Source organism: Narcine bancroftii, chromosome 5 (genome assembly GCF_036971445.1).
Source record: "Narcine bancroftii isolate sNarBan1 chromosome 5, sNarBan1.hap1, whole genome shotgun sequence".
NCBI lineage: Eukaryota > Metazoa > Chordata > Chondrichthyes > Torpediniformes > Narcinidae > Narcine > Narcine bancroftii.
The window spans coordinates 120,964,980-120,978,401 of record NC_091473.1 but is presented as its reverse complement, the minus strand read 5'-3'; the positions used below and the strand labels follow the sequence as shown (position 1 = coordinate 120,978,401).

The 13,422-nt window shown below is 41.8% G+C and overlaps 1 protein-coding gene across 2 annotated transcripts in view; it reads right to left on the bottom strand.

Annotated features, from left to right (window-relative positions):
* Positions 1-13,422, bottom strand: part of faah (fatty acid amide hydrolase) — a 64,352-nt gene that overhangs the window by 25,649 nt on the left and 25,281 nt on the right. For both annotated transcript variants that reach the window (XM_069938935.1, XM_069938936.1), the window contains exons 8-13: positions 9,488-9,613; positions 7,933-8,030; positions 5,831-5,930; positions 3,309-3,352; positions 2,384-2,423; positions 776-884 (exon numbers count right to left, since the gene is read on the bottom strand). In XM_069938935.1, coding sequence (XP_069795036.1) covers positions 776-884; positions 2,384-2,423; positions 3,309-3,352; positions 5,831-5,930; positions 7,933-8,030; positions 9,488-9,613 — 517 coding nt within the window. The remainder of the gene's footprint in view (positions 1-775; positions 885-2,383; positions 2,424-3,308; positions 3,353-5,830; positions 5,931-7,932; positions 8,031-9,487; positions 9,614-13,422) is intronic.

The window sequence follows — 13,422 nt, the reverse complement described above, 5'->3', positions numbered from 1 at the left end:
TAATTCTGTAATTATGGTTATTACTTTGTTTTCTAATAAATAAATGTTTATTCATAAATGTAACTGAAAACATTAGTATGATGAATGATTAAAATAAAACATTTTTTTTAAGCAGCTCTCAGAAGCATTTCAGATTGGCAGTCTGGCCTGGATAAAAAAAAACAACTCTATTTTCAGTCTCCAGATCAGTTTGCTTGAAACTAATCCACATTCACCAAAGATCCTGGTTGAGTGGACATTATTGCTGCAGGCCATGAGCTATGGAACGCTCCTTATCCACTGGGTCACTCCGTACTTTTGATAAGTGGAGAAAATCTATGGCAAATCATCTGAAATGTTAACTGTTTCTCTTTCCGTGTATGCCACCTGACCTTCTAAAGGTTTGCAGCTTTTGGGGTTTTTTTTGCACAACAAGTTGAGCACCAAATTTTAAAAAAACTGAGGATGCCACTCCCGATGAAAATTAACAGATCAAAGTGAGTTGAGGCAGAGTCAATTCTTTCATTTAAGAGGAAGCTGGATATATACATAGATAAAAGGGGGTTGGAGGATTATGGGCCGAGAATAGGCGGGGGGGATCTCGCGGAGTTGTTTGAGTGAACTGGCGTGGACTTGAAGGGCTGAGATGGCCTGTTTCTATGCCATAAACTGTTATATGGTTATATGGTTAAAGTGGGGTATCCCACAACGATCGCATAGGATGATGACATTACAATACAAAATTAGAGTTAATTTTTTATTTCAATTCGGGACTTGCCCTCAATGTTTCACCTACCTGATAGGCTTCCGGCATATCCAACCCTGAAGGCAGGACCCAGTGCTGGGCAAAGTAGGACATCAAGATTCTTGCTCTTCCAAATCTTGATATACTCCCTGCAGTAAGCCTGGGAAAAGTTGGAAAGGATGCAAAAGAGATTTACCAAGATGTTACTAGAAGTCAAGGGCTCAAGTTATAGAGAGAGGTTGGATAGGCCAGGCCTTTATTCCCTGCCGGAATAACCTTCTCGAGGCATGCATAATCAAGAGAGGCATAGATAAAGTGAATGCTCACCATTTTTGTCACAGAGTATATAATTCTAGAATCAAAAAGCATGTGATAGGGGAGAGATTTAAGAGGAAAACCAAATCCCCCCCTGCCCCCCCCCCCACTCACCACACCACTCAATCTGTATTTGGAAAAAGCTGCCAGATGAAGCCATAGAAGTGGGTGCAATTTTGATGCTCGAAAGAAATTCAGGTATTTATGGAAAAAAATGGTTTGGAAACATATGGTAAGAAAATGGAACTAGCTCAGAACTCCGACTTGAGTTAGGCCAAAAAGCCTGTTCTGTGGTGAAATCTATATATTGACAAAAATATATCTGTAGATATAGACAAGACTTTCAGTTCAATCGCACCTCTGGACATAGGAAAAAGTAGGCATCTAATATTGCAAAAATTCATACACTTCCATTTTAACTATGTCACATATTCATCCTCCAGAAAGAGGAGGCTGGCTTGTGACTGAATTTCATAAGGCATTCAATTATTTCATTCAGCTCCTGATGTTATTTTACCTGGACTGCAGTTTATACAGCAAGTCAAATGTAGCTTCACAACTGGCTGATGTGACTGGGCACTAGAAAGGGCACTTACTTCCAGCAATCAGGTGTGTCACAAGGAGTGAGTGTATTTTTAAAGTAGTTTAAAGTGGGCTTTGCTTCATTCTGATTTGCCCATTTTTCCCTACCTTCATTTTTTTAAAAATTCTTTCTCCAGGCTTTTGGATGGAACAAATAGTAAAATGGTGTGGCGGCGCACATACTCGTAGCGAACCTGCCCCGCTTGTACTGCCGCGCTGGCGGGGCAGCGGCGAGTACATGGTGGCATCGGGGGACCTCCTTGCCTCATTGTTTGAACTAAGCACGCGCCCCAGGCAGCGTAATGAAGTCACCTCCCGCGCAGGGGCGGAGCTCACACTTCCCTTAAAGGGGCACGTGCTGGTTTTGAATAAAACTGCTGTTGAAACTCCCAATGTGGTGGAGGAGAGACTCTTTCCTCATAGCTGCCGCTACAATGGTTTATTCTTCAATTCCTCTGAAATGACCTCGAAAGTTACTCTGTTGTGAAGACCATGACATGTATTGTTCTTATTTAATGCAAACGTCCAGACATGAGAACAAAAAAAATCTGATTACTTTCCCTAATTGATAGAAATTACCAAATTGGCTAATATAATTAAACAGCATTTTAATGTTATTACAGAAAAATAAAGTCACAAATCTTTTGAACTTGCCATTTCAAAATTTAAAAATATTGAATATAAACAAAAGCCAAAAAAAAATCTGGTAAATGGAATAGATTGGTCACTGTGGGGTTAAAAATATATATTAATGGATCTCACCTCTATAGCAGTATGATGCTTCCACAGTTCACTGATGGATCTGCAATAACAAATAAAAAAAAACATGGAGAGCCTCATCCTCAAAAGAAAAAGTGCACAGCTTTGATTAACTATATTCATTTTTACCAGTAACAATGAATATTTAACTTTTTAACCATCTCTTTTTCTGCTTCATAGCACAATATAGTTGAATTTAGTCAGTGCATCTGGAAGTAGAATTTTGGTATATCTGCCACACATACAGACACACACACAGACACACACACACACACACCACACACACACCACACACACACAGTCTCAGAACAGCACTCCATGAGGTACCCAAAACTCCATCAAAATTATTTAAAATAAAATTCCTGTCCTATCGTTCCCACGTGCCTAATGACTTCTGACACCTCTGCTCATGGTTCCCACTCCATATTGGAAAACCCTGAAGGCACTCTTTGGAAAACTAGCACTAATGGTTGCCCATAGCCATTATATCATCTTGGATTCAAAGCTTCTCATTCCGTTTAAACATCCAACCACCTGACTTTTTTTCCCCATTTCATCACAAAACTGTGCAATCCATCCCTCTTTGTAGATTAAGGAATTTTCCCTTTTAAAGTCTCTTTAAACACTTCTTTATTTTGTGTCAGGTCCTAACAGTGAGAATGTCATTCGCTTGACTATCCTTGATTACAAATATGCCATTTCCTCCACTTCCAGCCACAGACTCTTTTATGAATATTTTTCCGTCAGAGAAATTTGAACTCGTCTTCCATTCCTCAATAGCATCAGAGCTTGCATCTGAAGTTTAGAACCCTCAGAGCTAATGCTATCTCAGAGCCTCAGCTTGCACGAAATATCACAAATATTATTGATTTCAATAGCACAAGATAAACAAATACAGGAGAAGAATAAAAATCAAGTAATGACTTGCCCTATTCCACAAAGGGACATGAGGATATCTGCCAGTCTTGGATTCTACAATAGGTAAAGGAAGTTTAAGATTATTATTGGAAAAGTAGCATTGTTAAACACTATAACTAAACCTGCAAACCTCTCTCCAACTTAGTCAAGTTTATTGTCATCTGATTGCACAAGTACAACCCAATGAAACATTATCCAGTCCTTGGTGGAAAACACGCAGACCACACAACCAGACATAGCACTCAAAACATACACGGGACAAGTATATGCCTTTGGATAGAACGATCCTGAAAACTTAAAACTTCATGTTAAAATTGGGGTTGTCCTAAAAGCTGGATCTAAAATTTGACCCTTGACGGCAAACTCTCAACACCGCTGCCACTTTCCTGCCAGCTATGGTGCAATCTTGCACATGCCCTGTCAGTCATCAGCAAAGTCTTAGTGCTCCTCCACGCATACATCCACCCAGTCCGACTGCTGTCGGCACTGCACAGGCTTTAAAAGGCCTGTCAAAGGAGCCAATGCTGCTTTATTTTAAAATATGCAAATAAAATTAAGACTTTACATGGTAATTTGTTATTAAAATATTGTGATTTGCTTTTAACTGCATCCATTGGTCAGTGGTAAGTGCAAGATTTGGGGGCCGTCTTATACAAAGAATACGGCTCAAAACTTGCGTTTTAGATGGAAATTCCGGGATGTCCTATTCACGACATATGGCGGCACATACGGCATTCATATACACAAAAAAATAAATATAGTTTTGTAAGTTTTAGAGTCTCAGATGGGTAGTGTGAGCAGTTCCTTTGGTCATTCAGCATTCTCACTGCCCGTGGAAAAAAACTGTTCCTCAGCCTGGTGGTACTGGCTCCTATACTCCTGTATCTCTTTCCCAACAGGAGCAGCTGAAAGGTGCTGTGTGCAGGGTGGAAGGTGCAATTAATACAATAGGTCGAATAGCAACAAGACACTAGCCATGTATTTGGCATATGGGAGGAGCACAGACGAGACTGGCAGGAGTGGGATATAGGAAGTAAAAGTTTTTAAAAAAGGCTTAAAAGGTCATTTATTTACTCTGATAAAAATTCTGTCTTTTTTTTGGCCAAACAGCTTCCTTTTTGGTGGTGATTTTTTAGTGCACATCCTGGAAAACTGAAAGTAAAAAACCAGGGAATTTGGGAAATACTCAGCAGGTCAGACAGCATCTGTAAAAAGAGAAACAGCAAAAATTTCAGGTTGAAGACTCTTCAGCAGAATCCACCGAGAGCAAGAAACCTAATATAATGTTGCAGAGAAGGTAGAGGCAAGTTAAATAGGACAAAAGGAATATCTCTCATACAACGAGGTTAGGATTATTTTGGGTACAAATCATTCAGTCCACAAGTCAATAAAGGCAGTAAAAATGCAACACATTGGCCAGTACAGTAATGCATTTAGTAGAACTGCTGCCTCACAGTGCCAAGGACCCAGATGCCGTTTGTGTGGAGTTTGCACATTCTTCCTATGAGCACGCCACTTCCTCTAGGTCTTCCTGTTACATCCCACGCACCAAAGATATGCACATTGGTGGGTTGATCGGTTCTTGGTCCAAGAAAGGTGGGACCCACACAGTGAATGGTAGGGATCTGGGGAGCGTTGTAGAGCAGAGGAATCCAGGAGTACAGATACAGAGTACCTTGAATGTGATGGCACAGGTAAATAGAGTGGTCAAAAAGGCACAATGACCTTCAGTCAGATTACTGATTATAAAAGGTCATGCTATTGATGTATAAGAATTGATGAGGCCCCACTTAAAGAACTGTGTTTGGTTCTGGTCACTCTACTGAAGGAAAGATGTTGTCAAGCTAGAGGGGTTTCAGAGAAAGTTTAAAAAAAGATGTTACCTGGACTCAGGATCCTGAGCAATAGGGAGTAGGCTGGGGCTTTATTCCTTGCAGCCCAGGAGGCCAAGGGATGATCTCAGAAAAGTGTATAAAATTACATACATGTACATACGGGAGTGAAAGTATTGAAAAGGCTGTCAGATGAGGTGCTTAAGGCAGATATTATTGCAATGTTTAAGAAAAAATTTGGATAGACACATGGATAGGATTGTTGTAGAGGGCAGGTTACCTGAAGCTGTAGAATTCGCTACCACTTCCCAAAGAAAAAAATTATTCAAATTGAGTATGCTATTTCTCAGGCCTCCATCGAACATTATTAGAAGAGTGGGATAGGAATGACAGGGAGTCCCATAGATCAAAAGAAAAAGGAATCTCAGGGCTGTATGTGATGTCACGTATGTACTCAGACAATAAATCTGAAATCTGCATCCCAAGTCACCTCTGGGGACTGAGTGGGAGTACCTCAAAATAGTCATTGGTTTCTCCAATGACGAGGAGGCCACAGTGTAAATAAGCAGTACACCAGATTGGAAGAAGTGCACGCAAGTACTGCTTCACCTTTTAAATGCCCAAGATCCATACTATTCATCTATTTCAGGCCTTACTTTTTTTTAAATTAAAGTGGATTTTTGAATTTTGTTTTACTTACCAAAGGCTTCAGAAGGAAGGATAAGATTTTCTTTAGCACTGCAGGAACCTTGAATGTATACAAGATATCTTTCAGATTATGATCAATGATGTCACCTTTGCTGAGAAATGCAAAGTAAAATGAGTTAGTGTTATTTTTTTTGCATGTCTTCTTTCTTCTTTGGCTTGGCTTCGCGGACGAAGATTTATGGAGGGGATAAATGTCCACGTCAGCTGCAGGTTCGTTTGTGGCTATATGATCAGTAAAAGCATCTATTGTCAAACATCAAGATCTATCAAATACCCATAGATTATTGACATCTTTAAGCATTATTTGAAGTCTCCAGATCACACCAAATTATGTTTTTTCACTATACAATAAGCAACAAAATATCAAAAGCTGATTATACAAACAAACTAGAAAAAGTAGCCTCAAGTAAATAAAAATAACAGTCTCTTTCGATAATTGACAGCCTCATGTTTATTTTGCCACCTACAATGGTATCCCCCACTCAACACGTATTCCCCTCCCTGCTCTCTGTGGGGACTGCTCCTTCAGTGTCTCCCTTCTAATCAACTCCCCCCCCCCCCACACCCCACCCCCACCTTGGTTCCTACTCCTGTGGCCATAGGAAGTGCTACACTTCCACCTCCTCCCTGTTATTTAGTCAGGACAATGTGAACTATTTTGTAACCGTGTAAAAATACACTCTTCTCACTGCAGTAACTGTAGTGAACCACTGAGGGGGCGTATGTACATGTCTATGTGAGTGTGTGAACAGTTTCCTGAGATGGTGGAAGGCATCAGTAAATAAAAGTCTCTTTTGTTATTTGAATCTTGCATCTCTAAGTAATTTAAGAAGCCTCCCAAATAACACAGAGACATAACACTCCATCACCACTATTCAGGGACTGAAACAGTCTTTCCAAGTGAAGAAACACTTTACTTATGATTCTGTAGGGATCATTTACTGCATCCGGTGCTCCTGATACAGCCTCCATTGGGAGGACGACGCAGACCAGGAAATAGTTTTCTTGAGCACCTTCGCTCCATCCGCTGCAACAGCAAGAACTTCCCAGCCATCAACCACTGTAATTCTACACCCCACTGCCAGACTGACATGCCTCATATATTGCCAAGTTGAATCTGCCAGCAAATTGGAGGAACACCACCTTGTATTCTGCCTCGGCAGTCTCCAACCAGACAATAAAATATTGACCTCCAATTTCTGTTAACCATCTTCCTTGATCTCTCTTTCTCTACCCATCTCCTTTCTTTCAGCTCCCAATCCCTCCTCGTCTCCAATTAGACAACTATCCTTCTCAACTCATTGCAGCACTTAATAGCCTGAATATGCCTGAGATTGTCTGATCTCGGAAGCTAAGTAGGCACAGGCCTGGTCAGTACTTGGAGGGGAGACCGCCTTGGAACACCAAGTGCCATAGGTTTCTGTGAGGGGTGCTGGACAAAGTGGCGAGTCTCTGTCTGCCTTACGGTAGACAATGTTAAAAGAGTTTCATGCATGCTACATTCTAAATGTAGTATTACATAAAAATAATGGAACCTTTTGTCATCCCTCAAGGTCGAGGATAATGGTCTTCATTCCTACGGGCTCTTGGAAAGTGGTCCTCAGAGAGAACGGAGCGAAGATGTCTGTGCATGTATTTGTTTAACGTGCACTTAATGCTGCACTCCAAGAAGTGCACACCACTTCACAAATCATCCAATGAGTACCAATGGCATGGAAACCACAACAGTTGGAGTGGATGGATTTGTTGCTGCCTTTGCCACAAGACAGACAGCACAGTAACAGGCCCTTTTGGCTCACGAGCCCATTCCACCCAATTACACCCAATGGCCTAAAGCCCTGGTGCGTTTTGATTTTTGAACAGTGGGAGGAAACCGGATCCCCCAATAAAACCCACACAGACATGGGGAGAACATAAACTCCTTACAGACAGTTCCAAATTTGATCCCCGGTCTGAATCGCTGGCACTGTAACAGCTTTGCACTAACCACTATGCCAGCCGTGCTGCCCTTGAGTACGATTGTAAGCCAAATTCTTAAAATGGCACGGAAAAATACTGCATTGTCCACAATCTCTTTATCAAAATAACACTCACAGATTTTCAAGGATTAAGAAGCCACAATCTGCCCAAATACCCTTCAGTACATACTCCTTAAATGCATATGATGTTCTTAAAGGTGTGAAAGGAACCAGCTGGAAAAAAGGAATCAAAACATTAGTGTGGAGTCAATACAGCTGAAAAGTAATAAAATCTATTGGAAAAATATGCAATTTCTTTTACCAACCTAAATGATTACATACAGTAAAAACCCATCATATGGAATTCAAGCAACCAGGAAAAAAAATACGGATGCTTAAAATTGTTGAGCCTCGTCGTTAATTTGCAATCTCAAGCAATCAGAAAATTTGCTTACCCTGCAACTACCAATCCCCAGAGGTGCTGGATACCATTGTTTTTACTGTACTATTTTTAAAGTCTATAACATGTAATTAAGGATTCCTAAAACTGGTTCCATTTGCATGGTTTACAACAACTATTAGACTTAAATGTATTAACTAAACTAATTTTCAGGTGCACTAAGGATGTAATCTTGACCTAACAGGGAATGAGCTGTGTGATGATTAGAATATGGAACCATACAGACAGGAGAAAGCCCATGATGTCTATACTAAACATAATGCCAAATTAAATTTCTGCTGCTTACCCATGATATGTATCACACTATTCAAGTTCCTATCTTGAAGCCTTTTAATTGCTAATATTACATCTACTTCTACCACTACCCCTGGCGGCCTATTCCAGACACCAATCACTCTCTTGCACGTCCTCTTTAAACATCTTCCCCCCCCCCCCCCCCCCACCACCAAAACCTTAAGTGCAAGTTCGGACTTGAGGAGCTGAGTTATATGAAAATATTGAATAGGTTAGGACTTTACTCCCTGAAGTGTTGTAGAAGGAGGGGTGATTTGAAAGAGCTATATAAAATTATGACAGCTATAAATAGGGTGTATGCAAGCAGGCTTTTTCCCAGAGGTTGGGTGAGACATTAGGAGGAACTTCTTCACTCAGAGGGTGGTGAGAGTGTAGAGTGAGCTGCCAGCAGAAGTGGTGGAAGCAGATTCAATATCAACATTTCAAGAGAAATTTGGACAGTTACATGGCTGAGAGAGGTAATGAGGGCTATGACCTGGGTCCAGGTCAATGGGACTATGCACAATAATAAGTTCAGCACAGAACTAGATGGGCTGATGGGCCTGTTTCTGTGTTACGATTCCCTAGACCGGTGGTTTTCAAACTTTTTCTTTCCATTCACCTATGCCATAGGTGCTCTGTGATTAGTAAGGGATTACTTAAGGTGGTATGTGAGTGGCGAAACAAGTTGAGAATCACTGCTCTGGGCCCAATTGTTACTGAAATATTTTGCTTGAGAAAAATTGTCATTGGCCCATTTGCTTTGGAGTTATGAAACCATGCACATAACGAGTCAAGTAAGTACGATTAAAACAGTTGTTTTCATACTTTTTCTTTCCATTCACATTCCCTTACTAATCACAGAGCATCTATGGCATAGGGATTTCTTAAGGTGGTATGTGAATGGAAAGAAAAAGTTTGGAAACCACTGTCCTACACCATATGTCTGCTCACCCACCGTGTGACCAGCCTCCTCCAGCAGGTGCTTGGTTTCCATGACTGCTCGCTTCATGCTGGCAGTGGGAATCCAGAACCCATCACTCTCATAATAACCTATTCTCAGCGGCTTGGATCTGGAATACACCTAAAGGGAAATAAGCAGATCCAACGTGACAAGAATGAATTTTAAATGCTGAGCTGGGCAAGCTTTTATAAATAATTTTTTTTTAAATAAATTGGTTCATGAAATAATTCTTTCCAGAAAAGAGTAAATAAATGTAGATCCAGTAGGAAGACTGAGATAGAGAGGAATGAGGTAACCACAGGCTGGTAGCTTTCACGTAGACAGATATATCTTGTATCAGTTCTGCTACAATTTAATGATCAGCTTGCCGCCAAAGTTAACACCCCACAGGCTTTGTGTACATGTATAGCAGCACAGTTAGCGTAGCTCAGGCAGCACGGTTGATGTAGCAGTTAGTGCAACACCAGCAACTTGATTCAAATCTGGCACTGTCTGTAGGGAGTTTGTATGTTCTCCCCATGTCTGAGTGGGTTTCCTCAAAGTGCTCTGGTTTCCCCCATCTGTTCAAAACATACCAAGGTTGTAGGTTAATTGGGGGTAATTGGGCAGCATGAGCTCCTGGGCAGGAATATGTCTTAATATTAAAATATAAATATTTTTTAAATATACATTACATAAAGGGCTAAATATTTTAAAATAGTCAATATTTCTGTTAAAGTCAATCAAACTGCTGACAGCCAGATTCTGGAATAAATCCACCCAATACAATGAATCGCTACAGCCTGAGGCTCATCACCTCTCCCTCAACTGGTCAACAATCTGGCATCTCTCTGTCCAACTACCAGCAATCCCCCCCACCATTGTAATGAGGCAATGTTGGCCACCCTATGATCTGGTCTGATTTCTCATAGGCAACTATGCGAGTTACTGAGCAAAGTCCAAGCTGCTGTTCATGACTGGCCGAATTACACAATAAAGTTCATGGTCTCATCTACAGAGGTGCAGTGAAGAAGTTTGTTGTGCAAGCAGTCCAGCCAGTCGACCTAATACAGCAGTAAAATGAGGCAGGGCAAGTGATTGAAGTGGGGAGGCAGCGACCTTAATTGTTTTAGTTTTAAAGTAGTTATGCAAGAAGACGGGACTGGTCCACAAATGGAGGCAAGTCTAATTCTGAAGGGATTAGGTTGCAAAGGTTGATTGGAAGAGGTTGTTTACAGCTGATGGGATGGCTGACAACTGGCAGGCTTTTAAACGCGAGATCGGGAAAGCAGCAGGAACGTGTTATCCCTTAAGAGCGAAAGACGAGCCTGGCAGGAGTTGGGAACCCTGCTGGACAAAAAATATGGAGACTTTAGGAAGGACAAAGGAGGGAGGTATGGGCAGTTGGGATCAAGTCAATCCCTTGAAGAGTATTACAGTTGTAGGAGTGCACTTGAGAGAAATCATAAGGACAAAAAGCTGACAGGATATAGCTCAGCAGGTAAAATACAGGAGATCCTACTTGTTGTAAAAACCCCCATTATCCAGAATTTAAGCAACCGGCAAAATAAACTGCCAAAAATAAACCTAACATAAGTGGTAGGGAAATTACTGGAGGGGATTTTGAGGGGCAGAACCTACTTGGATTTGGAAAGGTGAAAACTGACTGGAGATAGCATGGCTTTGTGCATGAGAAATCACACTAGAAAATGTAATTGACAAAGAGGATTGACGGCAGCAGGCGGCGAACGTTTAACGCACGGACAAGGTCCCACTTGGATAGCTGGCCCAGAAGGTCCACATGGGATCCAGGGTGAAGTAATCTATTGTGCACAAAATTGGCTTGGTGGAAGGAGTTAGAGGATGGTAATAGAGGGCTGCTTACCTAATTGGAGACGAGATCAGTGGTATACTGCTGGGAATGGTGCTGGGTCCACTTTTTGTTAGAAATATTAGATGATAAAGTAGTTAGCACGGTTAATACATTTACAAATGACCCCAAATTTACTGGTAATGGTAGACCATAAAAGTGGTTAAAACAGGATCTAGACAGAGTAAATGGGCAGATGGAATGTTACCCAATAAGTGCAAGATGTTACATTTTGGTAGGTTAGTACTTATGCTTGGTTGGGCCCAGTAGAGTGGAGAGCAGAGAGACAAAGGGGGTACAGGTACATAGTTCCATAAAAACAAGGAAGCAGGGTGAAGGCATTGAGTATGTTTGCCTTCATTAGTCAGGAGCTGGGATGTCATGTTACAACTGTACAAGAAGTTGGTAAGACCACGCTTGGCATATTGTGTAGTTTTGATCACCCAGCTACAGGAAAGGTGTCAATAAGTTGGAAAAGGTGCAGGAAAGATTCTCGATGATATATTACTGGAACTGGAGGGCATGAGCTACAAGGAGAAGTTGGATTTTTCCCCAGTGAAGACCTTACAGAAGTATCGAAAATAATAAGGGGAAAAGTATGTGAGTGTCTCTCTCCCTTCCCTTCAACACCCCTCCCCCCCCCCAGAATAGGGACTTCTCAAATTGGAGGGCATAGATTAAAGGTGAGAGGGGAAAAATTTAAAAAGGTGGGGGGGGGAAGAACCATAGTACCCCTTTTGAGAATGGCTGGTTTAGGGAAATGTAGTCAACGCAAGGAAATAAGGCTAGATCAGAAAGGCAACTTTGTTGGCATGTACAAGTCGGCCCCAAGGACCAATTTCCCTGTAGTATTACTTTGTTACTTAAACAATCTGTGTTTTGACTCTAATCAGCAAACCCACTCACTGAATAAGCAAGTAAAGCCACAAGTGAAATTAAAATGAGTATAGATAAACAAAAGAAGTGCTTTTGCAAAGTGTGTGAAGAAAAGTTCAGTGCAGTTTAAAAGTTCAAATTGCCAGAATCATTTTAAATTGGAAACAGACAAGAACTCAGCAAAATATTGGGCAATCAAGGTCACATGACCCAGATAGTTGGAGGAGAGATTTGAAAAGATCAAACTCAGCAGAAAGCAGCTGATTGGGCAATTTAGGTCAGGTGACTCAAGCAGTGGGAAGCAAGATTTGAAAAGCACAGACTTACTGATAGAGGAGCATGGGAATCGAGAGAGCTGGGATTGTCGGGAGGGGAGTACCTTTAAAAAGAAAGTTAAGGGTTAAACAGAAAGGCGATTGGTGGGAGGAGTAATTAATACAGGTTCACAATCCTTTATCCAGAACCCTTGGAGGAGAATGTGTTCTGAATTTCAGAACAAAAGCCAGCTGCCCCCAGATTTAAGCCCACCCAAATTGTGCTGCCGTATCCACCCCCTTCCAGTCGCGCTGCCATCTCTCTCCCTCCCCGCCTGCCCGAATTGCACTGTCATCTCTCTTCCCCTCGCCCACCCGAGTTGCACTGCCATCTCTCACCCTCAGCTCACCCAAGTCATGCTGCCATCTCTCTCCCCCTCTCCTCCCTTGCCCACCCAAATTGCGCTGCCATCTCTCTGCCCCCCCCCCCCCCCCCACCCGCCCAACCTAGTCGCGCTGCAGTTTCACTCTCTCCCTCCAGCACCAGGAAATAAATGTCGGTTTTGGAGCTTTCCGGATTTTAGATGTCCAGATAAAGGATTATGTACCTGCATAAGGGGTAGTGACAAATAAAAAGAAGAGTAGCTGAAGTGGAGCAGCCAGTGGGTGTGCATAGCTCAAGGTAGGCATGGGACTAAGAGGCTTTGGGGGAACTTGATTCCAATAAGGAAAGATCTTTGAAATTAAATTAGGAAGGGTTCATGTAGACAGCAGCTAGGGCAGTTGCAAGTTCTGAATGCAGGATGTGGGAAATCTGGGACAGCACAATTGTCCCTGATGACTACACCTACAAGAGATGTATCCAGCTGCAACTCCTGGGAGACCACGTTAAGGAACTGGAACTGTTGCTGGATGAACTCAGGATCATTCAGGAGGCAGATGCTAGGACA